General features: G+C 46.2%; 1 protein-coding gene across 1 annotated transcript; it reads left to right on the top strand.

Moving 5' to 3' along the window:
• Positions 1 to 166: 166 nt before the first annotated feature.
• Positions 167 to 25870, top strand: LOC140722362 (NACHT, LRR and PYD domains-containing protein 12-like). Its single transcript, XM_073037125.1, has 8 exons — positions 167 to 185; positions 1268 to 1434; positions 5706 to 5877; positions 5985 to 6050; positions 19249 to 20986; positions 25128 to 25214; positions 25370 to 25540; positions 25696 to 25870. Exons 1-8 carry the CDS (start codon positions 167 to 169, stop codon positions 25868 to 25870), a joined length of 2595 nt encoding a protein of 864 aa, XP_072893226.1.
• The last annotated feature ends 786 nt before the right edge of the window (positions 25871 to 26656 follow it).

Raw genomic sequence — 26656 nt, 5'->3', positions numbered from 1 at the left:
CGGGATGTGTATCAGGGGAAATGTATTCGCCAGGATGGAGAGAGTATCTCTGGGAAGCGAATATTACCGACAGTCCCAACATTTATGCCCATCCAAATTTAAATAGGTGAATGGGTCTGATCGGGGATGGACTGGTTTATATTAAATGTGGTCCTTCTATTACGTAATGCCTAGAACATTGTTGGGTAGGCTTTAAGGCAAGTGTTAGATTCAAGTCAAGTCAAGTCACTTTTTTATTGCCATTTCGACCATAACTGCTGATACAGTACATAGTAAAAATGAGTCGCTTTTCAGGACCATGGTGTTACATGACACATTACAAAAACTAGACTGAACTACGTAAAAAAACAACAGAGGAAAAGAAAAAAAAACACACAACTACTCTAAACTACACACCTATCTAGGACTGCATAAAGTGCACAAAACAGTGCAGACATTACAATAAATAATATACGTGACAATAGGGCAGTAAGGTGTCAGGCCAGGCTCTGGGTATTGAGGAGTCTGATAGCTTGGGGGAAGAAACAGTTACATAGTCTGTCCGTGAGATCCCGAATGCTTTGGTGCATTTTCCCAGATGGCAGGAGGAAGAAGAGATTGTATGAGGGGTGCATGGATCCTTTATAATGCTGCTGGCTTTACGGATGCAGCGTGTGGTGTAAATGTCTGTGATGGCGGGAAGAGAGACCCCGATGGTCTTTTCAGCTGACCTCACTATACGCTGCAGGGTCTTGCGATCCGAGATGATGCAGTTTCCGAACCAGGCAGTGGTGCAGCTGCTCAGGATGCTCTCAATACAACCACCTTAGAATGTGATGAGGATGGGGGGTGGGAGATGGACTTTTCTCAGCCTTCGCAGAAAGTGGAGACACTGCTGGGCTTTCTTTGCTATGGAACTGGTGTTGAGGGACCAGGTGAGATTCTCCGCTAGATGAACACCAGGAAATTTGTTTTGTTCACATTCAGAGACAGGTTGTTGGCTCTGCACCAGTCCGTTAGCTGCTGCACCTCCTCTCTGTAAGCTGACTCGTCGTTCTTGCTGTGTGTTGCAGCACAGTCGTGGGTCAACAGAGTGAACAGCAGTGGTGTGTGCACACAGCCGTAGGGGAACTCCGTGCTCAGTGTGATGGTGTTGGAGATGGAGAATTAATCCAATTTTGTATCTGGAGGCAGGTTCAAGACACGGTTTTTTTGTTGAGTTGGGTGAGAGTGGTGGAGACGAGGGATATCTGAGTTCAAGCCAACATTTTCCTTTTTATATTCACAGAGCCACAGTTTACAATCTCCGACCTCCTGGCACAGGGGGAGGAATATCGACTTTACCAACTGACAAAGTTCTACAGGGACAGACTCAAACAAGCAATTGAAGAAAAGGTTGAGAGATTGGGTTGGATGTTGACAAAGGAGGGACATTTCAGTAGAGAAGAAAATGAGGTGAGTGCAGTTCGTGTATTGTCACTGATCTGCTGGTATCAGAGGGAATAGTGATCAACATTAATCTCCTGCACGTTTTAGGAGATCGGCTTGGGAATGGGGACTTTGATCTCTGACTTGTCTCTCGCAGATCTGGTTTCAGTTGTTAAGGTGGGGAGCACTGGGAACTGCAGGTTTAGCATCACCTTTTCTTGTATCACCTGCTGTATTTATCAGTGTGAAGTAAGAGCAGTGGCTGCATATCTGGACTTCCAAAAGGCATTCGGTCTGAAACTAATTTCAAATCTTGGCTGAACCGTCGGGTAGCTTCACCTCATCTCATTAATCCAGGATGAGCATTAAACTGTCAATTGGGCCAACCGGCTTCACTGCGGTACCTGAGGGAGGGAAACCAGCTAACCACAGCTTGTCTTGACTCCGTGAGTTCCCAAACAACGTGTTTCTGACTTGTCATAGTCACAGCAAAGTACAGTGCAGAAACAGGCCTTTTGGCCCATCTATTCCATGCCAGACTACAGAATCTACTTATTCCCATTGACCTGCACCGGGCCATGGCGCTCTATACGCTCATTACGCAAGCATCTGTTCAGAATTCTCTTAACCACTTGCTCTACTTGCTAGTTCACACTCTCACCACCCTCTGAGTAAACAGGTTTCACCTTTGTACCCTTTGAACTTTTCACCTTTCAGCCTTTAGTGATAATCTCTTGTTGTAGTACCTCTTTACCTCAGTACAAAATGCCTGCCTGCATTTATCCTATCTATATCCCAATGTAATTGTGTACACTTCTATCAAATCTCCGCTCAGTCTTTCATGTTCCAATGAATAAAGTCCTAATCAGTTCACTCTTTTCTTATAACTTAGGTCTTCCAGTCCAGGTAACATCCTTGTAATGTTTTTTTCTGTACTGTTTCAAACTTATTTCCATCTGTCTCTCCATAGGCCTCTCCAACGTCTTATACAACATCATATCGTACACGATATTTTCATTTACCAAGGATAATGCGCTAAGAAACTTTCTTTCAGAGCCTATCAACATTTGCTGCCACTTTTAATGGCTTATGTACCTGTATTCCCAGATCACTTTGTTCTACCGGTCTCTCAGTAAGATCTACCCTGATTGGTCCATCCAAAGTGCTACATCTTGCACCTGCCTGCATTAAATTGCATCGGCCCCGTTTAAGCGCATTCTCCAGTTGGTCCAGACCTCACTGCAAGCTCGTGTAATCTTCCTCTTTGTCCACTGCACCTTCCAAATGTTGGAGTCAACAGCAAATTTGCTGATGCTGTTAACCGTAATTTCATCCAGATCATTGCTATAGATGACAAACAACAACAGGCACAGCACCGATCCCCCTGACACTGCACGAGATACAGGCGCCAATCAGAAATGCAACAGTCTATAGTGACACTCCGGATTCTTTCCAAACAGTTAGTGTCTAATCGAGTTTACTACTTTATATTGAATGCTAAGCAACTGAATCTTCTAGACCAACCTCCTATACGGGACCTTGCTAAATATTGTGCTGAAGTCCATGTAGACAATATCCACAACCTTGCCTTCATCAACTTTCCTGGTAACTTCCTCGAAAAACTCTGAGATTGAATAGATGTGAAAGATCACGCACAAAGCTGATATCGTATGACCACAAACATCAATAGTTTGATCTAAAAGTGCAGAAGAAAGCACAAAACATAAATCTGCTGACTGGCTGATATCTCATGATCCCAGAAAATCAACAGGTTGTCCTGAAAGGGAAGGGGCAAACAGAAAAAAATCTGCTAACTTGCTGAATATCTGACTAATGAGAGACAGGGACACACCATTTCAGGTCACTCTCCTTGGAGCTCACAAACAGTGATTGTCTTGTCCTAGATCTGACCTATTCAGCCATGAGTTGTATTAGAAAATCAAGTGTGTTACACCCGTGAGTAACTCTGTTCTCGTTGGGATTCATTGGCGCTGTCTGTAATGAATCACACAGGCATTATCCAAAGGCAAGAATCTGTAAATATGATGCTGATCTATAAATTCATCATCTGGAGACGTCTGCTTTACTGGTTAAATTTCTTTCACAACTGTAACCCCTCTGATCAGGGGATCAGAATATGCAGGTGCGGTTTGGTCAGTGCTTGTTCTTATATTCTGATCCTCTCGAAATGAATGCTGGCATTGTATTTGCCTTTCCGAACACCGACTCAACCTGCACGGAATCCTGCACCAGGTCTCCAGAGAATCTTTACAACTCCGATTTCTGAATTTTCTCCCAGATTCAAAAATAGTCTACGTCTTCATTATTTCTGCTAAAGTATATGGCCATGTACCTCACTATACTACATTCCAATTGCCACTGATGTGTCCATTTTTTCATCGGTCTATGTGGGGCACCTGGTCAAAGGTCCTCGGGAAGTCCAAGTTAACAACTTGCACTGACTCTCCGTTGTCGACCCAGCATGCTGTTCTCTCAAAAAAATTCCAACAGTTCTGTCAGGCAAGATTCCCTTCCATGGATGTTGGCCTTTTTCTTATCATGTGCGTCCAAATACCCTGAAATCTTATCCTCAATTACCGACTGCTGACATCTTCCCAAACGCTGATCAGACTAACTGGCCCATAGTTTAAAATGATCAGTCCTCCGGAACCATTCCAAAATCTAGTGATTCTTGAGCGATCATTACTAATGTCTCCACAATCTCTTCAGCCTCCTCCTTCAGAAGCAATCGGGTGAGTTGATCTGGACTCATCTATCTTCAGAACTTTCAGCTTACCAAGCGCCTTCTCCGCAATAATTGCAAATACACTCACTTCTGCCACCGGACGTTCTCAAATATCTGGCACGTTCTAGTGTTTTTACAGTGAGGTCTGACGCAAAATGCCGACCAATATCTTCCGGCATTTCCTTGTCCCCTGACAGTACCTCTTCACTGTCATTTTCCGGTGGTCCAATATCCACTCTTCTCTCTTTCAATCTTCATATATCAGACGGACGTTTTGGTAAGCTATTTTACATCATTCTCTAGCCTGCCTTCCTATTTCATATTTTCTCTATTTACGGCTTTTTAATTGCCTTCTGTTGATTTGTAAAAACATCCCAGTCCTCCAGCTTTTTACGATTTTTTTAAATCCTCTGTGCCCTCTACTTTGCTTTTGTGCTGCTTTGACTACCTCGTCAGCCACGGTTGATTATCCTCCCTTTGGAATAATTCTTCATCATTGAGATCATTTGTCCCGCACCTTCTGAAATGCTCCGAGAAAAATCAGCCATCCCTGCTTTGCTATTGTCCCTGTTAGTGTCACTTCCGAATTTATTTTTACCCAGCTCCTCTCTCATACCGAGGTAATTCCTTTATTCTACTGTAGCACTGATACCTCTAACTTCACCTTCTCCCTTTCAACCTGCTGGCAGAGTTCTGCTATTTTATGATCACTGCCTCTTAAGGGTTTATTTAGCTAAAGCTACTTAATCAAATCTGGTTCAATACACAACACAGAATCCAGATCCACCTTTCCTAGAGTGGGCTCAACCATAGGCTTTTCTCAAAAGCTATCTCATAGGCATTCTATACATTCCCTCACTTGGGATTCAGTACCGACCTGATTTTCCAAAGCTACCTGGATATTGAAACTCCCCGTGACAATTTTAGCATTGACCTTTTTCCATGCCTCTCCTCTCCCCCGTTGTAATTTATAGCCCACATCCCTGCTACTGTTAACATGCCTGTATATAATTTCCATCAGGGTCATTTTACCTACGCAGTTTCTTAACATCCACATCGTCTAATCCGACCTCACCTCTTTCTCAGGACTTTTCATTTTTAATGACAGCAGTTTCGACCCAACACTTTCACCTACCTGCATATCCTTTCGATTCAATATTTATCCTTGGATTTAAGCACCCAACTATAAACTTTTGTCAGCCACGATTCAGTGATGCACGCCATCCATTTGTTTTTGCTCTCTCTCTCTCCCCTCTCTCCCGTTCTTGTTGTCACATCTTGTTGATGTAATGCTGCACATTGACAGATCGAGGAAATTAATCACATTGCATCTACTGCAGGGTGTCAGGAAATCCTTATTCTTACACACTATTGATTTAGAATTTCCTTCAGTTACTGTTTCTCTGTTAATGACTGAACCCAGAGAGGATGAGGCAACAGCCCAGTGACTGCATCTGTTCTGAAGCTACCGGGGACATGAACAGATACTTTCCTGCACATTCCCCATGTCTGTCTGTCTGCTCCACAATAAGTCCATTGTTTCCTTTTGTAGAAAGTCACTGAGCTGACAGAGAAGGGAAACCGGACAGAGAGTTCCAGACTCTTCCTCAGTTTGGTGAATGGTAAAGGCTCCCGGGCCCGCAGGGCGATGTGGGAATCCTTTCTGATGTGGAGGACTGAGTTACCGAAGTTGGACAGAATACTGAGGGAAATACAGGAGCTCGGTATGTTAAAACCACGCACTGAACACAAAGGCACATTGAGATAAACATTTTAGTTATTTTAATTATCTAAGCTCTGTTTCCATGGATTTTTTTTTATATTTAAACAGGTCCTGATCCACAGAAATACATGAACATCGCTCAAGGTTTATCGGAATTACCCACTCAGCTGATAGGTGAGTGATGAAATGCACAGTTCAAACCACATCTCAAGTGTTAGTCTGTGGCTTGGCAAAGCCTGGGAAGCAAAATTCGCCATTAATCATTCGCTGATCTCTGGATTCAAGTAACAATTCAAAGAATCTCTCTTTGCAGCCTGAATATTCTACGATATATTTTTCTATTAATCCAGCTGTTGGTTCTGCTGAAGGCTTCACTCCAGGTCCTCACGTTCCGGGAATCCCAACACACCCCAGGCAGGCTACTGATACACTGTATGACCCAGTCCAGGTGACTTTTCTATCTTCAGACCTTTCATCTTCAAAGCCCCTTTTCCTTTGTAATAGCACTACACGCAATTCTGTTTGCTGATGTTCTTTACCTTTTGGAATTCTGCCAGTGACTTGCACGGAGTTTGTCTGGCATTTCCTTTTCACCCGTTACAGCAACTACAACAGCAGTTTCTAGTGGTCCGATATCCACCCTCTCCCTTTTTTCACTCTTTATATATCCGGGAAAGAAAAAAATATACTTTGGTATCCTTTCTTATATTATTGTCCATTTCCTTGCATTTCCTGCACATTCATGTATAACTAGGAGCATCTATAACATAGTTGCCTGCGACATGACCCTAGTCACTAGACTCTAGACACTAGAATACTACAGCACAGTGCAGGCTCTTCGGCCCCGGATGTTGTGCCGACCCATGTATTCCTTTAAAAAGAGTACTAAACCCACACTATCACGTGATCCTCTATTGTTCTTTCATCCATGTGCCTGTCCAAGAGGTTCTTAAATACCCTTGATGTTTTAGCCTCCACCACCATCCCTGGCAAGTTGTTCCAGGCACCCACAACCCTTTGTAAAAAACTTACCCCTGATGTCTCCCCTAAACTTCCCTCCCTTAACTTTGTACATATGTCCTCCAGTGTTTGCTATTGGTGCCCTGGGAAACAGGTTCTAGCAATCCACACTATCTATGCCTCTCATAATTTTTTAGACCTCTATCAAATGCACTCTCATCCCTCTACGCTCCAAAGAGAAAAGTCCCAGCTCTGCTAACCTTGCTTCACATGACTTGTTCTCGAAACCAGGCAACATCCGGGTAAATCTCCTCTGCACCCTCTCCATAGCTTCCACATCCTTCCTATAATGAGGTGATCGGAATTGAACACAATACTCTAAGTGCGGTCTCACCAAAGATTTGTAGATTTGCAACTTGGCCTCTCTACTCTTGAACTTAATCCCCTTATTAATGAAGCCTAGCATCCCATAGGAGTTCTTAACTATCCTATCAACCCGTGCAGCGACCTTAAGGGATGTATGCATTTGACCCTCTGTTCAGAGTATGACCCTCTGTTCATTCACACTCTTAAGTAACCAACGATTAAATTTGTACTCAGCATTCTGGTTTGTCCTTCCAAAATGCATCAACTCACACTTATCCGGATTGAACCCCATCTGCCACTTTTCTGCCCAATTCTGCACCCTGTCTATATCCTCTTGTAACCTTCGACAACCTACAGCTCCATCCACAACTCCTCCAATCTTCATGTCATCCACAAACTCACTCACCCATTCTTCCACCTCTACATCCCGGTCATTTATAAAAAATCACAAATAGCAGGGGTCCCAGGACAGTTCCCTGCGGCACTCCACTAGTCACCGACCTCCGGGCAGAATACTACCCTTCCACTACTACCCTCTTCTTTCTTCCTGTAAGCCAATTATTTATCCAAACAGCCAAAGTTCCACTTATCCCGTGCCTCATGATTTTCTGGATGAGTCTCTCGTGAGGGACCTTGTCAAATGCCTTGCTAAAATCCATGAAGACCACATCTACTACCGTACCTTCATCAATTGCTTTTTGTTTCTGCTATAAAAAAAACCCAATTGCCCTCATGAGGCACGACCTACCCTTCACAAAACCATGTTGACCCAGACAGTAAATTCCAGGCACCCAGAACTCTGTTAAAAAACTATCCACAATTGCTGTAAATTTACCCCATCTCACCTTAACCAAACGCCCTCTGGTATTAGACACCAGTCATATGTAAAAAATAACAAACAAAATACAAGCTGTCAGCCCAAACGCTTATCTCTCAAACTTGTACACCTCAGTCAGATCTCTATTCTAACTCCAGAATAAACAAACCAGGTTTATCAAACCTCTACTTGTAGCACATGCCACCGAACCCAGGCAACATCCTGATGAACCTGTTCTGCACCCTCTCCAATCCTTCCAAGAGCTGGACAATCAGAAGTGAATACAATACTCCAGATGCTCCCTGAAACCATAAGACCTTGTAGCAGAATTAAGCCATTCGGCTCAGTGAATTTGCTCTTCAATTCCTCTCTACCCCATTATCCCAGTAAACGTCGACGCTCTTCCTAATCAGGAACATATCGACCTGTATTTTAAATGTATCCAATGAAGTGTCTTCCTCAGCCGTCTATGACAATAATTTCACAGATTCACCACGCGCCAGCCAAGAAATTTCTCCCAGTTTGTGTCCCCGGTTGCCAGGACAATTCCCCACAGTTCTCAAGCATGTTAATATTCTGTATGAGCCTCCCATGTGGGACTTTGTCAAACACTCTACCAATATACAAGTAGACAATATCCATGTGTAACTACATCCATCACCTTTGTCACCTCCTGGAGGAACTCAATCAAGCTGGCAAGACACAAACCTGAGCCAAAGCCTTGGTACTGAACCTCAAACCTCCTCATACATCCTCTGTGTCATACTCCCATGGGGCGGAACATATAAAAGGCTGAAGGTATGTACCACCAGCCTCAACGACAGCTTTATTCTGCATTTATAAGACTACTAAATGGTCACCTACTAAGTTATTTTTGGCTCTTAATAATAATGACAATTTTAAATCTAAAATTATAGCATCGTACATCTCGTAACTAATAACAACTCAGATAACAACTTAGATAACCATGATATACTCACAGGAGAGCAGACAGAATACAGTTCGGGTTTGAACAACAGATAACAGATGATGTCATTCTATTTCAAAAGCTGTGGAAAGCAGAAAACTTTCAGTGTTATATTGTCAATCAGAAGAAAAAATACATGTGATTCTGTTCCTCGTGTGTTTAAAAGAAGTTCCAAATATATAAAAAATTCATACAATGCTTGTGAAATTTCTAGAACTGATGAAGCATTCGCGTAAAATAATCGTCCTATTAACAACCACAGAGGAACAACGACCACTATCAAAATAAATGGAGGGATTTTCCAGAGCGACTCACTTACCCAACTATGGTTTTGTCTAGCTTTAAGCCCACTCATAATTTACTGAAACAGATAAAAATCAGGTATCTAATCAGAAAAAAATACGAATTATACCTTGACACAGCTATACATTGAGGATTTGAAATTATTTGCTTTTGCATCAGTAAAGCTGAAGCAAACAATTCAAATACTGGAACTAATTTCCAAATATATAAGCATGAACTTCAGACTAGGAAAGTACAGAACATGAAACATAAAGAAAGGTGAATAGAGCCGGTAGAATATCAAACAGAGCATCAGGATGCAATGCAACAGAATATGAAATGGATATTTAGGATATCAATAAGCAAAGAAAATAGGTAATAGTGTGATAAAGGAAAACCTTCCAACAAAATTTACTTAATGGCTGAAGAAAATCTGAATTTACTGCTGGAACATAGAACATAAGAGATAGGAGCAGGAGTAGGCCAATCGGCCCCTCAAGCCTGCTCCGCCATTCAACAAGATCATGGCTGATCCAATCTTAACTCTAGTTTTCACCGAATCCCACAAGGCAACAGTACCAACCAACAGGGCACCACGCCGCCCATTTTATTTTATTATTCATCCCGCCCAAACCCATGTGATCACCCGGAGGAAAAGAAACCGAGTTGCCAATTGAGGAGAAAAAATCTGGAAAATTCCTCTCCGACCCATCCAGGCTATCGAAAACTGGTCCAGGAGATCACATGGCTGATCTAAACCTAGCCTCATGTCCAGTTACCTGCTCGCTCACCGTATCCCCTAATGCCATTTTTATTCAGCTAGGCTGAACAAACTTTGAATTTACATCAAGGATCAAGAAAATCTGCCAAACAGAGCTGAACAGTAAAAATATAACGAAGGTAGTAAACACTTACTGTGCCCATATTGACGTATAATTTTGGTAAAATATCCTGGTCTGAAACAGATCTGGAAAATATGCAAAAAAATAAGAACTGAAATAGCAATTTCTGGAAAACACCATGTGCACTGGAGCGCACTTGGATTGATATGAACGAGGACAGTATGAGGATGATGAATAACAGATCTGAAAAAATGAGACAGCAGCCAGATAAAAAATTTCAGGATCAGGGTTAATATCATGGACGCATGTCGTGAAAATTGTTTTTCTGCGCCAGCAGCACGATTACAGTAAAGTGTGTGCAGTGAGTCTGTATTTATGTATACAATTGTGGAAATAGAATTGTATCAGCGTGAATTAATCAGGCTGATGGCCTGGTGGAAGAAGCTGTCCCGGAGCCTGTTGGTCCTGGCTTTTACGCTGCGGTACCATTTCCCGGATGGTAGCAGCTGGAACAATTTGTGCTTGGTGAGACTTGGGTCCAGAATGATCCTTCGGGCACTTTTTACCCCCTATCTCCGAAATGATCTGAATAGTAGGAAGTTCACACATACAGATGCACTGGGCTGTCCGCACCACTCTCTGCAGAGTCCTGCGATTGAGAGAAGTACAGTTCCCATACCAGGCAGTGATGCAGCCAGTCAGGATGCACAAAATTGTGCCCCTATAGAAAATTGTTAGCATTTAGGAGCCCATCCCAAACGTCCTCAACCATCTCAACCATCTGTTTTTCTGATTTTCTTTTCTTTTTGTTCAGACTAGAGAATATGCCAGGCAGGATGTCGGAATGCTCCTCTTGCAGGATGTGGGAAGTCAGGGAGACATCCAGTGTCCCTGACAACGATACCTGCAAGAAGTGCATCCAGCTGCAGCTTCTAACAGACCGCATTAGGGAACTGGAGCAGGAGCTGGATGACCTCCGGATCATTCGGGAGACTGAGCAGTTTATAGATAGTTGCTTCCGGGAGGTAGTTACACCTAAGGAACTGGGCAGAGGTAATTGGGTTACCGTCAGGCGAGTGAAGGGGAAAGGGCAGTTAATGCAGGGTTCTTCTGTGGCCATTCCCCTCCAAAACAGGTATACCAATTTGGATACTGTTGGGGGGGGGGGAGCGGAGGATGGCTTACCTGGGACAAGCTGCGGCAGCCGGATCTCTGGCACTGAGTCTGGTTCTGCAGTGCAGAACGGAGGGAGGAGGAAGAGGAGAGCGGTAGTGATAGGGGACTCCATAGTCAGGGGTACAGACAGGAGATACTGTGGTCGTGACAGAGACTCCCGGATGGTTTGTTGCCTCCCGGGTGCCATGGTCAGGGATGTCTCTGATCGCCTGCACAGCATTCTGAGGTGGGAGGGTGATCAGCCAGATGTCGTGGTACACATCGGTACCAATGACAGGAAAGAGTCAGGAGGTCCTGAAGAGTGAGTACAGAGAGCTTGAAAAACAGGACATAGAGGGTTGTAATCTCCGGATTGCTGCCTGTGCCACGTGCCAGTGAGGGTAAGAGTGCGGTGCTCTGGCAGATGAACACGTGGCTGAGAAACTGGTGTAGGGGGCAGGGTTTCAGATTTCTAGATCATCGGGACCTCTTCAGGGGCAGGTGGGACCTGTACAAGAGAGACGGGTTACACCTGAACTACAAGGGCACCAATATACTTGCAGGGAGGTTTGCTAGTTTTATTGGGGAGGGTTTAAACTAGATGCGAACCAGAGTGCCAGAGTAGATAGTGGAACGGGGGTAAAAATAAATGATGTTGGTAGTTCATGCAAAGTCACAAATAGCAAGGTTGTATGTGGTGGTAATAATCTTCTGAGGTGTGTGTATTTCAAAGCGTGGAGTATTGTGGGAAAGGCAGACGAGCTGAGGGCCTGGATTGACACATGGAATTATGACATCATAGCCATTACTGAAACTTGGCTACAGGAGGGGCAGGACTGGCAGCTCAATGTTCCAGGGTTCCAATGTTTCAGACGTGATAGAGACAGAGGGATGAAGGGTGGGTGGTGGCTTTGCTAGTCAGGAAAAATATTACAGCAGTGCTTCGGCAGGACAGATTAGATGGCTTGTCTACTGAGGCCATATGGGTGGAGCTGAGAAACAGGGAGGTATGACCACATTAATAGGGTTGTATTATCGACCACCCAATAGTCAGCGAGAATTGGAGGAGCAAATCTGCAAAGAGATAACAGACAACTGCAGGAGACAGAAATCTGTGATTGTAGAGGATTTTAATTTTCCACACATTGATTGGGACTCACATACTGTTAAACGTCTAGATGGGTTAGAGTTTGTAAAATGTGTTCAGGAAAGCATTCTAAAACAATATATAGATGTACCAACTAGGGAGAATGCAATATTAGATCTCCTGTTAGGAAATGAGTTAGGGCAGGTGACGGAAGCCTGTGTAGGGGAACACTTTCGTTCCAGTGATCATAACTTCATTAGTTTCAACTTGATCATGGATAAAGATAGATCTGGTCCTCGGGTTGACGTTCTAAACCTGAAAAGGGCCAAATTTGAAGAAATGAGAAGGGATCTAGAAATCGTAGATTGGGACAGGTTGTTCTCTGGCAAGGATATGATTGGTAAGTGGGAGACCTTCAAAGGAGAAATTTTGAGAGTGCAGAGTTTGTATGTTCCTGTCAGGTTAAAGGCAAAATGAATAAGAATAAGGAGCCTTGGCTATCGAGGGATATTGGAACTCTGATAAAGAAGAAGAGATGTATAACATGTATAGGCAACAAGGAGGAAATAAGATGCTTGAGGAGTATAAAAAGAGTAAGAACATACTTAAGAAAGAAATCAGGAGGGCTAAAAGAAGACATGAGGTTGCTTTGGCAGTCAGGGTGAAGGATAATTTTAAGAGCTTCTACAGGTATGTTAAGAGCAAAAGGATAGTAAGGGATAAAATTGGTCCTCTTGAAGATCAGAGTGGTCGGTTATGTATGGAACCAAAAGAAATGGGAGAGATATTAAATGGGTATTTTGCATCTGTATTTACTAAGGAAACGAGAATGGAGTCTATGGAAACAAGGCAAACAAGTAGGGAGATCATGGAACTTATACAGATTAAAGAGGAGGAGGTGCTTGCTGTCTTGAGGCAAATCAGAGTAGATAAATCCCCAGGACCTGACAGGGTAATCCCTCGGACCTTGAAGGAGACTAATGTTGAAATTGCAGTGGCCCTGGCATAAATATTATGTCGATATCCACGGATCGGGTGCCAGAGGATTGGAGGATAGCTCATGTAGTTCCGTTGTTTAAAAAGGCTCAAAAAGTAAGTCGTGAAATTATAGGCCGTTTAGTTTTACATCAGTAGTAGGTAAATTATTGGAAGAAATACTAAGAGATAGGATCTCCAGGTATTTGGATAGACAGGGACTTATTAGAAAAAGTCAGCATGGCTTTGTGCGTGGTAGATCATGTTTAACCAATCTATTAGAGTTTATCGAGGAAGTTACCAGGAAAGTGGATGAAGGGAAGGCAGTGGATGTTGTATACATGGACTTCAGTAAGGCCTTTGGCAAGGTCCCGCATGGGAGGTTAGTTAGGAAGATTCAGTCGCTAGGTATACATGGAGAGGTACTAAATTGGATTAGACATTGGATCAATGGAAGAAGCCAGAGAGTGGTAGTGGAGGATTGCTACTCTGAGTGGAGGCCTGTGACTAGTGATGTGCCACGGGGATCAGTGCTGGGTCCATTGTTATTTGTCATCTATCTCAATGATCTGGATGAGAATGTGGCAAATTAGATCAGCAAATTTGCTGATGATACTAAGATTGGAGGTGTAGTGGACAGTGAGGAAGGTTTTCAAAGCTTGCAGAGGGGTTTGGACCAGTTGGAGGAATGGACTGAAAAATGGCAGATTCTATGATTCTATGGTTCTGTCTGAGGGGTAAGTGGTGCTGTTGTGCCTTTTTTCACCACACAATTGATGTGTACAGACCACGTGAGGTCCTCAGTGATGTGAATGCCGAGGAACTTAAAGCTGTTCACTCCTCAACCCCAGATCCATTGATGTCAATAGGGGTTAGCCCGTCTCCATTCGTCTTGTCTGTGCAACATTGCATCCAGCTCCTTTGTTTTTGCGACATTGAGGGAGAAGTTGTTTTCTTGTCACCACTGTGTCTGGGTGGTGACTTCTTCTCTGTAGGCTGCCTCGTTATTATTTGAGATTTGGCCAATAAATATAGTATCCTCAGCAAATTTAATTAGCAGATTGGAGCTGTGGGTAGCGACACAGTCATGCGCATACAGAGAGTAAAGGAGGGAGCTTAGGACACAGCCCTGAGGGGCTCTTGTGTTGAGGGTCAGAGGGGTAGAGGTGAGGGAGCCCACTCTTACCACTTGCTGTCAATCTGACAGGAAGTCCAGGACCCAGCTGCACAAGGCAGGGTGAAGGCCGAGGTCTCTGAGCTTCTTGTCAAGCCTGGAGGGAATGATGGTATTGAATGCTGAACTGTAGTCTAATAACATCATTCTCACATAAGCATCCCTCTTCTCCAGATGCTTAAGGAGGTGTGCAGAGCAGTGGCTATTGTGTCATCTGTTGATGGGTTGTGTCGGTAGGTGAATTGTAGGGGGTCCAGTGTGGGTGGTAACAAGCTGTAGATGCAATCCTTGACCAGTCTCTCAAAGCATTTGCTAATTATTGAGGTGAGTGCGACAGGACGCCAGACGTTCAGACATGTTGCCTTAGTCGTTTTAGGTACAGGAACAATGGTGGATGATTTGAAGCAGGAGGGAACTCTACATTGGGAGAGGGTGAGATTAAAAATATCCGTAAATACACCTGCCAGTTGTGCCGCGCACATCCTGAGTACCCGCCCTGGGACGCCGTCCGGTCCCGCAGGCTTGCGACTGTCCACTCGTTGGAAACACCTGCGAACTTCAGCCTCAGAGATGACCAATGTGCAGGTCGCTTTGTCGGCTCTCCTCGGGGTCTCAGTGTTGGCGATATCGAACCGAGCGTAAAGAGGCTTAGATCCTCTGGGAGACAGGCAGCGATGTTGGCAGCACCACTGCACTTGGCTCTGAAGTCTGCATTGGGGTGCAGAGCTTGCCATAAGCTGTGTGTGTTGTTGGTGGAGAGCTGTGTCTGAATACGATCTCTGTATTGTCGTTTCGCTGCCTGGATGACTTTGCACAGATCGGAGCTGAATTTCTTCAGCTCCTGCTGATCACCGGCAATGTAAGCAGTCGGTCACACGGCAAGTGCTTGATGCAAACTGTTGATGCAAATTTTGTGGTTTGATTTCTGAAGGAAATCATCTCCCCTCTGTGACAATAACACACAACTGGGGGATGTTGTTATTACACAGCTGTGATAATAACAGCCAGGAACTCTCTTGGCAGCCGGAAAGGTTTACACAGCAGCACCAGGTACTCCAGATCTGGGGAACAAAAGGATTTGAGGGCATGGACATTCCGGGGTTCCACCAAGCATTAATGATCATGAACATACCATAAATCCTGTTCTCTTCCCAAATAGGTGTGTGTGTGTGTGTGTGTGTGTGTGTGTGTGTGTGTGTGTGTGTGTGTGTGTGTGTGTGTGTGTGTGTGTGTGTGTGTGTGTGTGTGTGGGTGGGTGAGGGGGGTGGTACTGGATGACGACACGATTGTTGGTGACGGTAGGGGCCAATTCTGGATCTGTGGACTCGGGAGCAGTTGGGACAGAGGGACAGCTGGGACGCAGGCGCTTGGGTAGTTGGATCCTTCTTGCATCCCCTCTTCTTTTCAGCAGTCGCTCTTCTGGGTTCCTCAGAATTCCTCGCTTTTCCGTGGATCAGCGACTGCCACTCGTTGACCTCCATATTTACCTGAGAGAGCCTCTGCTTAATTTGGTCCCTGTACCTCCTGCGCGGGGCACCACGATCTCTCTTGCCCTGAGAGAGTTCTCCGTAGAGTACTGCCTTCGGTAACCTGGAGTTATCCATGCGAGACATGTGGCCTGTCAGACGGTGGATCTGGCTGAGCAGCGAAGTGGCTTCAGGGCCTGGAAGTTGAACATATATAGCTGTGCATGTCTGTGTGATTATATGAAATATTAAACAAAATAAGTAGTCCAGAAATAGAAATTTAAAAAGAGATTAATGAGGCAGTATCGATGGGTTCAATGTCCATTCGGAAACTGCATGGCAGAGGAGAAGTTGCTCCTGAATCGTTGAGTCAATCCAGAAACAATCCAACACTTTACAACATCCTGCAGTAATTTAACTGAATCTCATGACTTACACAAGCACAATCAAGTGGTAGACAACATTCCCAAAAAGCTTGCTTGAAATACAACTGATGAAAAACACGATAACCTACAATAATTTGTTACAGACCAGATATAAATCAATTGTGATGAGGCATCCCACTACCACACGCTCTTTTAGGAAGTGGACTCCTGAAGCTGAACAGGCCCTGAGAGACTGCTTCGGTACTACTAACTGGGATGTACTGCAAGGGGGGCTCTGTGGGGGCGTTGAGGAGGTCACTGAATGCACAACGGACTATATTAACTTTTGTGTGGATGCCGTTGTCCCTGTTAGAACTGTTCGCTGCTATCCCAATAATAAGCCCTGGATCACTAGTCACATCAAAGGCCTCCTAAACCAGAAGAAGAGGGCCTTTAAAGATGGTGACCGGTTGGAGCTCAAAAGAGTTCAGAAGGAACTCAGAGTACAGATAAGGGGGGCAAAGGAGCAGTATAGGAGGAAGCTAGAACAAAAGCTGCAGAAAAAAAGCATGAAGGAGGTGTGGGATGGGATGAAGATCATCACCGGATGCGGTGCAAAGCGGGGGGGCGAACATAAGTGGAGATGTGGAGAAAGCGAACCAGCTGAACAACTTCTTCAACAGGTTCGACAGCTCAATCTCATCCTCACCGCAGAAATCCACACCAGGCTTACTTCCCTCACAGGAAAATAGCCACTCACAGGAGACCTTGTCCACGTCCAGGATTAAGGCTGCACAGGTGGAAGGTCAACTGAGGAAGATCTGTACCAGCAAGGCGGCTGGACCGGATGGAGTTTCCCCACGATTACTGAGGGCCTGTGCGACTGAGCTGGGAGAACCACTACAGCGCATCTTCAACATGAGCCTGGAGCAGAGAAGAGTACCCAGACAGTGGAAAACATCCTGTATTGTCCCGGTACCGAAGAAACCACAACCAAAGGAGTTGAATGACTTCAGACCTGTTGCCTTGACGTCGCACGTGATGAAGACCATGGAGCGGCTGATAATACAGAATCTGAGTCCACAAACCAGGCACGCCCAGGATCCTCTTCAGTTTGCGTATAAGGAGAAGGTGGGAGTGGAGGATGCTATCACGTATTTGCTGCACAAATCACTCTCTCACCTAGATGGGGTCAGTTGTGCTGTGAGGATTACATTCCTTGACTTCTCTAGTGCCTTTAACACCATCCAGCCCAAGATCTTAAGGCACAAACTAACGGAGATGGGATTAGACTCTCACATGGTAGATTGGATAGTGGACTACTTGACAGATAGACCTCAGTATGTGCGGTTGGGAGACTGTAGATCTGACACGGTGGTCAGCAGCACAGGAGCGCCGCAGGGAACCGTACTCTCTCCGGTCCTGTTCACCCTGTACACATCAGACTTCCAATATAACTCGGAGTCCTGCCATGTGCAGAAGTTCGCTGATGACACGGCCATAGTGGGGTGTGTCAGGAATGGACAGGAGGAAGAGTATAGGAAGCTGATACAGGACTTTGTGATATGGTGCAACTCAAACTACCTGCGTCTCAAAATCACCAAGACCAAGGAGATGGTGGTGGACTTTAGGAGATCTAGGCCTCATATGGAGCCAGTGATCATTAATGGAGAATGTGTGGAGCAGGTTAAGACCTACAAGTATCTGGGAGTACAGTTAGACGAGAAGCTAGACTGGACTGCCAACACAGATGCCTTGTGCAGGAAGGCACAGAGTCGACTGTACTTCCTTAGAAGGTTGGCGTCATTCAATGTCTGTAGTGAGATGCTGAAGATGTTCTATAGGTCAGTTGTGGAGAGCGCCCTCTTCTTTGTGGTGGCGTGTTGGGGAGGAAGCATTAAGAAGAGGGACGCCTCACGTCTTAATAAGCTGGTAAGGAAGGCGGGCTCTGTCGTGGGCAAAGTACTGGAGAGTTTAACATCGGTAGCTGAGCGAAGGACGCTGAGTAGGCTACGGTCAATTATGGAAAACTCTGAACATCCTCTACATAGCACCATCCAGAGACAGAGAAGCAGTTTCAGCGACAGGTTACTATCGATGCAATGCTCCTCAGACAGGATGAAGAGGTCAATACTCCCCAATGCCATTAGGCTTTACAATTCTACCGCCAGGACTTAAGAACTTTTTAAAAGCTATTATTAATGCTTTTTGAGATAGTGATTTAGATGCATATCATATTTTTTACTGAGTTAAGTATTGTATGTAATTAGTTTTGCTACAACTAGTGTATGGGACATTGGAAAAAAAGTTGAATTTCCCCATGGGGATGAATAAAGTATCTATCTATCTATATATCTATCTATCCTGTAACGTTTACCTGTTGGCAGAAGAACAACCAGTTCATGGAGAGGGTGTGAGGGGTTTTTAATGATGTACCGTGTCTTCTGGAGGCATCGACGTTGAAAGAGGTCTTGGACGGAAGGTAGGGAGACCCCAATAACCTTCTCTGCTCCCCTAACCACCCCCTGCAAGGCTTTTTTGTCGGCAGCACTGCAGCTGGAGTACCAGGTTGTGATGCAAAAGGTCAGCACACTCTCAACCACGCCTCTGTAGAATGTAGTTAAGATGTTAGTGGGGAGTGATGCTTGTTTAAGATTCCTCACAAAGTGCAATCAGGGGAATGTTCACCTTCACAAATAACTAGAATAACAGAACATGAGGATTGGACATTTTCAGGGACATCCATTGCTGTCAATTCCGTGTCTGCGAACAGAATTTTACTTTCTGTCCTAATATCCATGGAAGCATTGAATTTATTCATGTAATCTCAAACACTGAATGCTGAAATACCGTTATAAATTTCTTTGTCAGATGAGCCATTTAACGTTTTGAATATGTTCTCTGTTCCCATGGAAGATGTTCAACAGAAACACAAGGAGACTCTACGGGCACAAACTGAAACACTGAGAGTGAACACGATCCTGATGACGGAGAAGGTGAAGGTTTTCCAGCTGGCTGATCGATACGCTGAGCTCACTGTCATTTCTACTGTTCGGGATTGGACACTGGTGGAACATGAGCTGCTGGCAAGAGGAAGAGACCATGAGGTGTATAGAGAGAAACAACTCCGCAGTCAGCTGGAAAAAATCCGTACTGATCAGTTATTCCAGAGCAGCTTTTCCCGGAGTAAATCCAAATCTGGAAGTTCAGCAGCAGTGGCCGGAGTCCCGGGGATCGGGAAAACAACGATGGTACAAAAGATTGTTTATGACTGGGCCATGGGGAAAATATATCAACAATTCCAGTTTGTCTTCAGTTTCAAATTCCGAGATTTAAACACCATTAATTGTAGAATAAACCTGAGGGAACTGATTCTGGATCAGTATCCTTACTTTGGGAATTTCCTGAGAGAAGTCTGGAAGAACGCAGAGGGATTACTGTTTATATTCGATGGTTTAGATGAATTCAAACACAAAATCGATTTTGCGGACAGTCGGAGAGATACAGAACCAAAGCACCAGTGCCCAGATCCTGAGTGGTGGTGTGAAGTGTCTGACATTGTGTATAGTTTAATCCAGGGCAAGCTGCTCCCAGGGTGTTCAGTGCTGGTGACCACCCGCCCCACTGCATTACATTTATTGGAAAAGGCGGATATCAGTGTCTGGGCTGAAATCCTGGGATTTGTTGATGAGGAACGGAAGGAATATTTCATCAGACATTTTGAAGATCAGACGGTGGCGGAAGCTGTTTTCAAACACGTGAAGGAGAACGAGATCCTGTACACCATGAGCTACAACCCCTCCTACTGCTGGATTCTCGCTCTGGCACTGGGTCCCTTCTTCACACAAAGAGTCAGGGACCCACAGCGTGTTCCCAAGACCATCACCCAACTGTATTCCAACTATATTTACAACATCCTGAAAAACCGCAGCCTTGAGATTGAGAGACCCCGTGATGTGTTACTCAGGGTTGGTCAGATGGCCTTCAGAGGAGTGTCCGGAAAGAAGATTGTGTTTACAGATGAAGATTTGATCAGCTACAGTCTTCAGCCTTCCCAGTTCCTGTCCGGGTTCCTGATGGAGCTTTTGGAGAGAGAGGATTCTGCCCAGAGCGTGGTGTACACATTCCCACACCTCACCATCCAAGAGTTTGTAGCTGCAGTTGCACAATTCCTGAATCCACATCCCGGGAATATCCTGAAATTCCTCACTGATGCCCACAACACGACAGATGGGCGATTTGAGGTATTTCTCCGTTTTGTTGCTGGTCTCTCCTCCCCAATGACAGCTCGGGGCCTGGTGGAGTTTCTGGGTCCATTTCCTCATGAAACAACCTGCCGGGTGATTGACTGGGTGAAGGAGGAGGTTAAACGACAGAGTGGAAACACAGAGAGTGAAGCTGGTAAAAGGAGCCTCCTGAACACATTGCACTACCTGTTTGAGTCTCAGAATCGTGGACTGGCTCAGGACGCACTGGGATCTGTGAAAACACTTTCATTCCGTGGAATGACGTTGAACCCGATTGACTGCGCGGTCCTGTTTCATGCCATCGGACTCTGTGATACAATAAAACACCTCAACCTGCAGGACTGCCACATTCAGTGTGAAGGAATCCAGCGGCTGGGACCCGGGCTGCACAAGTGCCAGGAGTTGAGGTAACATGATTTATCTCTCACTCTGAACTGTGAAACTGTTCTATTGTGTCATTTCAATGTAAAGGGATTTGGGTTAAACTGTGATAAATCAGATTGTGAAGAATTGTGACAAATACCCAGGGGATCGGTCAGTAATTCCCCAAGGACGGGAGGGTTTTGTGGTTCCTTGTGAAGGGATGTTGGAGACTTCATCAGATCAGAGAACAACGACCATTGGTTTAATGGTAGTAAATCACAGGAATGGCCGTGTTTCCTGCTGCCTGTGACACGTCCATTGACAATGTTCCTTCTCACTGTTACTGACACCCAGACCAACACTGACTGCAGCAGGTGGGTCAGAGATTCACACCCCCTTCCCGGTGAGGGACAAGAGACCGTCTGCAGACTGTCCCAGTGAGAAGGAAAGAAATACCATTGTGAGATTGCCCTCCCCTGCCCTTGATAGTGTGTGACTTTGCTCACTACCAGATACACAGAGAGCGAGGCCACATCTCCTCTGGGTCTCTGTTCAGACCCAACACAAACGTACAAAAATTTTCTGCATCCTCTCGTCTTGTAGGAGTATCGTTTACCTTTGGAATCCTCCTGTGCGACTTTTTATCCAAATCCCCCTTCGATTCTTAGGGATCTCGTCCCCATCCCCATTCCTCCTGTGGGCTCTCTATTACCCGTTCCTCATCCTCCAGTGGAATGTATTTTCCCTTCCCCCCTTCCTGCGGGATCTTTCTTCCCCATGCCACTTCTTCCCGTGGGTTCTCTCTTCCCCATTCCGTTCCCTCCAGTGGTATCCCTTCCCATCCCCCATCCGCCTATGGAATCTCTCTTCGCAAACCCCCTTCATCCTGTGGGATCTCACTTCTCCATCCCCCTCCCTCCTGTTGGATCTCTCCTCTCCATTCCCCTTCCTCCTGTCGGATCTCTCTTCCCCATCCCCCTTCCTCCTGTGGAATTTCTCTTCCCTATCCCCCTTCCACCTATGGGATCTCTCTACCCCATCCCCCTTCTTCCCGTGGGATCTCTCTTCCACATTCCCTTCCCTCCAGTGGTATCCCTTCGTAGAAACCCTTCAGTTTTACCTTCACATTATCTGCCAACAAAACCTCATGTCTTCTTTTTGCTTTCCTGATTTCCTTCTTTAGTATTCCCTTACATTCTCTATACTCTTCAAGTATCTCATTTGTTCCTCGTTGCCTGTAACTGCTAAACACCTACTTAACCAGATCGCCAATATTCCTTGAAAACCAAGGTTCCCTATCCCTGTTAACTTTACCTTTAATCCTGGCAGGAACATGCAAACTCCGGATGTAAGCGCAGTTCAGTAACTCCACTTACTGAATACATCATTGCCAGAAAACAACTTATCCCAATCCACTCTTCCCAGATCCTCTCTCATTTCCACAAAATTGGCCCTTCTCCAATTCAGAACCTTAACTGGTGGACCAGTCGTATCCTTACCCATAATTATCTTGAAACTAATGACATTATGGTCACTGGACCCAAAATGTTCGCTTACACATACTTCTGTCACCTGACCTGTCTGATTCCCTAATAGATCAGGTACTGCACCCTCTCTCGTTGGTACCTCAATATATTGATTCAGAAAACTTTCCTGAACACATTTGACAAACTCCACGCCATCTAACCCTTTCACAGAGTGGGAGTCCAGGTCAATATGTGGGAAGTTAAAATCCCCTACGATTACAACTTTCTGTTTCTTACATTGGTGTGCTAACTCTGTACAGATTTGCTCCCCCAATTCTCTCTGACTATTGGGCCGTACATAATAATACCCTATTCGTGTGGTCACTCCTTTCCCGTTCCTCAGCTCCACCCATACGGCCTCTGTAGATGAGACCTCCGGACTGTCCCGTCTATGCACAGCTGTGAGATTCTCCCTGACTAGTAATGCCACTCCACCCCCTTTCATCCCTCCCTCTCTATCACGTCTGAAACAACGTAACCTCGGAACATGAAGCTGCCAGTCCTGCCCCTCCTGCAAACCAAGTCTTACTAATAGCAATAATGTCGAAATCATCATGTGCCAATCCACGCCCTAAACTCGTCTGCCTTACCTACAATACTCCTTGCATTGAAATAGATGCACCTGAGAACATTTCTATCACGTACAAACCATTGATATCTGTCTATACAGGCAGTCCTCGCATGACCATTATCCTCCTCCACATCACTATCTGCTCTAACACTCTGCCCCCTCCCCCTGCAACCTTGTTTAAAACCCCCGGAGCAGAACTTGCTAACCTACCGGCAAGGATGTTAGTCCCCCTCCAGTTCAGGTGCAAACTGTCCAATTCGAACGGGTACCACCTCCCCTGGAAGAAAGCCAATTGTCCAGAAACATGAACCCCTCCCTCATGCACCATCCCCTCAGCCACGTATTTAGCTGCATTATTTCTAGCCTCACTAGCACGTGGCACGGGCAGCAATCCACCTGTGGGATCTCACTTTCCCATCCCCCATTCATCCTCTGGGCTTTCGTTCCCACTCCCCCTTCCGTCCAAATGTTGGATCTCTCCACAGCATTCCCCTTCCTCCTGTGGGATCTCTCTTCCCCATCCCCTTCCTCCTGTGGGATCTCTCTCCCCCATCCCCCTTCCTCCTGTGGCATCTCTCTCCCCCATCCCACTTCCTCCTGTGTGAATTGTCTCCCCCATTCCCCTTCCTCCTGTGTGATCTCTCTTCCCCATCCCCATTGCTCCGGTGGGATCACTCTTCCCTATCCCGGTTCCTCCTGTGAGATCTCTCTTCCCCATCCCCCTTCCTCCTGTGGGATCTCTCTCCCCCATCCTCCTGTGGGATCTGTATCCCCCATCCCCCTTCCTCCTGTGGGCCCACCCTTCCCCATCCCCCTTCCTCCTGTGGGATCTTCCTTCCCCATCCCCTTCCTCCTGTGGGATCTCTCTCCACTATCCCCCTTCCTCCTGTGGGATCTCTCTCCTCCATCCCCCTTCCTCCTGTGGGATCTCTCTCCCCCATCCCCCTTCCTCCTGTGGGCTCACCCTTCCCCATCACCCTTCCTCCTGTGGGATCTTCCTTCCCCATTCCCTTCCTCCTGTGGGATCTCTCTTCCCCATCCCTCTTCCTCCTGTGGGACCTCTATTCTCCACCCCTTCCTCCTGTGGGATCTCTCTTCCCCATCCCCCTTCCTCCTGTGGGATCTCTCTTCCCCATCCACCTTCCTCCTGTGGGATCGCTCTTCCCCATCCCCCTTCCTCCTGTGGGCTCACCATTCCCCATCCCCCTTCCTCCTGTGGGATCTCTCTTAACCATCCCCCTTCCTCCTGTTGGATCTCTCTTCCCCATCCCCCTTCCTCCTGTGGGATCTCTCTCCCCCATCTCCCTTCCTACTGTGGGACCTCTCTTCCACATCATCCTTCCTCCTGTGGGCTCAGCCTTCCCCATCCCCCTTCCTCCTGTGGGATCTCTCTTCCCCATCCCCCTTCCTCCTGTCGGATTTCTCTTCCCCATCCCCCTTCCTCTGTGGGATCTCTCTCCCCCATCACCCTTCCTCTTGTGGGATCTCTCTTCCCTATCCCCGTTCCTCCTGTGAGATCTCTCTTAACCAACCCCCTTCCTCCTGTCGGATCTCTCTTCCCCATCCCCCTTCCTCCTGATGGATCTCTCTCCCCCATCCCCCATACTCCTGTGGGATCTCTCTTCCCCTTCCCCCTTCCTCCTGTGGGATCTCTCTCCCTCATCCCCTTCCTCCTGTGGGATCTCTCTTCCACATTCGCTTCCTTCTGTGTCTTTCCACCCTTTACCTTAGGTGATGTCTCTTCCTCCATCTCCCATCGACATTTCCCGATTCTCAAATCTTCCTCACTGTTTGACTTTCTCCCCTTCACCCCTGCCCTTTCCGACTGTCTCACGTCAGGAACACTTTTCGAACCATCAGGGAATGAGAGAGAATATGTGTAGTTTACAACGTCACACCGACAGACGAAATTACTGACATTCGGTGAATTCATTGGAGCTGGGCAGTGAGGGACATTGACAGTGATGGGAACTCCGATCAGTGAATTAATAAAGGGTTTAATGTTTCCTGAAATATCCGAGTGAGAGAAATTACCTCAGACCCACCGTTAAAATCACTATGTTCATCAATCTGTCTGTTTGTGTTTAGACTGAACAATAATAAACTGGGGGATTCAGGAGTGAAACTGGTGTCTGCGGCTCTGAGGAACCCGGAGTGTAAAATACAGAGACTGTGGTAAGTACCAGACTGTAGGAGATTGTGTTTACAGTCACTGGGTGTCTGACACTGAACATTAATGTGATCAGTAATTGTGTTACTGATAAACACTGGGGATTTGTACCGTCTCCTGTCTCTCTGTCTCCTTCACCCTCACTCTCTCTCATCTCCAGGCTGTACAATGTCGGTCTCACAGATTCTGGGGCCGAGGATCTCGTCTCCGCTCTCAGTACAAACCCATCACTGACCGAGCTGGACCTGAGTTATAATAAACTGGGGGATTCAGGAGTGAAACTGGTGTCTGCGGCTCTGAGGAACCCTGAGTGTAAAATACAGACACTGCGGTAAGTACCAGACTGTGGGAGATTGTGTTTACAGTCACTGGATATCTGACACTGAACATTAATGTGATCAGTAATTGTGTTACTGATAAACACTGGGGATTTGTACCGTCTCCTGTCTCTCTGTGTCCTTCACCCTCACTCTCTCTCATCTCCAGGCTGAACAGTGTCGGCCTCACAGATTCTGGTGCCGAGGATCTCGTCTCCGCTCTCAGTACAAAACCATCACTGACGGAGCTGGACCTGAGTGGTAATAAACTGGGAGATTCAGGAGTGAAACTGGTGTCTGCGGCTCTGAGGAACCCGGAGTGTAAAATACAGACACTGTGGTAAGTACCAGACTGTGGGAGATTGTGTTTACAGTCACTGGGTGTCTGACACTGAACATTAATGTGATCAGTAATTGTGTTACTGATAAACACTGGGGATTTGTACCGTCTCCTGTCTCTCTGTGTCCTTCACCCTCACTCTCTCTCATCTCCAGGCTGAACAGTGTCGGTCTCACAGATTCTGGTGCCGAGGATCTCGTCTCCGCTCTCAGTACAAACCCATCACTGACGGAGCTGGACCTGAATGTAAACTCTCTGACAGACCGATCTGTCCCCGCTCTCCGCCGCCTCATACTGACCCTCCCGAGTCTAGAGTGGATCCAGTGAGTGTTTGTGTTAATGTTCAATGTGATAAAATATTAGCGGATCCGCGGGTTTTCTGGTGATATTTGTCTGTGAGTGTTGTTGAAACATTTGTGTAATCTGTTTATTTCGTCTTTATTTTCCCATCTGTTTCAGGCTGTACGGGAATCGGTTCAGTGAGACCGGGAAGAAGGAACTGAGATCTCTGCAGGAACCCAGACCCGGACTGAGAGTGGTCGTGTGAACATCCCCGCCCGCGGGATGGGGACATTTGGCCGACATCCTTTAACGGCCGCGCGCCCGGGGCTGATTCCCAACGGTTTTAACGGAACCGGCTCGGGCCTCGCAGCGGTCCCGCCGTGACGTGACGGGGCATCTTCCGCCGGAAGTGCGTGTTCGAGACTCCCCACGTGACACCCCGGGGAATTACCCGGACAGGAAGAGCCCGGGGGTCCGGGGCTCAGTCTGGGACACCGGTGTCCCGGGG

This window comes from Hemitrygon akajei, unplaced genomic scaffold, assembly GCF_048418815.1.
Source record: "Hemitrygon akajei unplaced genomic scaffold, sHemAka1.3 Scf000075, whole genome shotgun sequence".
Lineage (NCBI taxonomy): Eukaryota > Metazoa > Chordata > Chondrichthyes > Myliobatiformes > Dasyatidae > Hemitrygon > Hemitrygon akajei.
This window is presented reverse-complemented; position numbering and strand designations above follow the sequence as displayed.

Bases quoted from the DNA above. Each gene is read 5' to 3' on its own strand.
- LOC140722362 (XM_073037125.1), top strand. The intron at 6,051-19,248 runs GTGAGTGATGAA...TTCCCATGGAAG, and splicing joins ATTACCCACTCAGCTGATAG to ATGTTCAACAGAAACACAAG. The intron at 25,215-25,369 runs GTAAGTACCAGA...TCTCATCTCCAG, and splicing joins TGTAAAATACAGAGACTGTG to GCTGTACAATGTCGGTCTCA.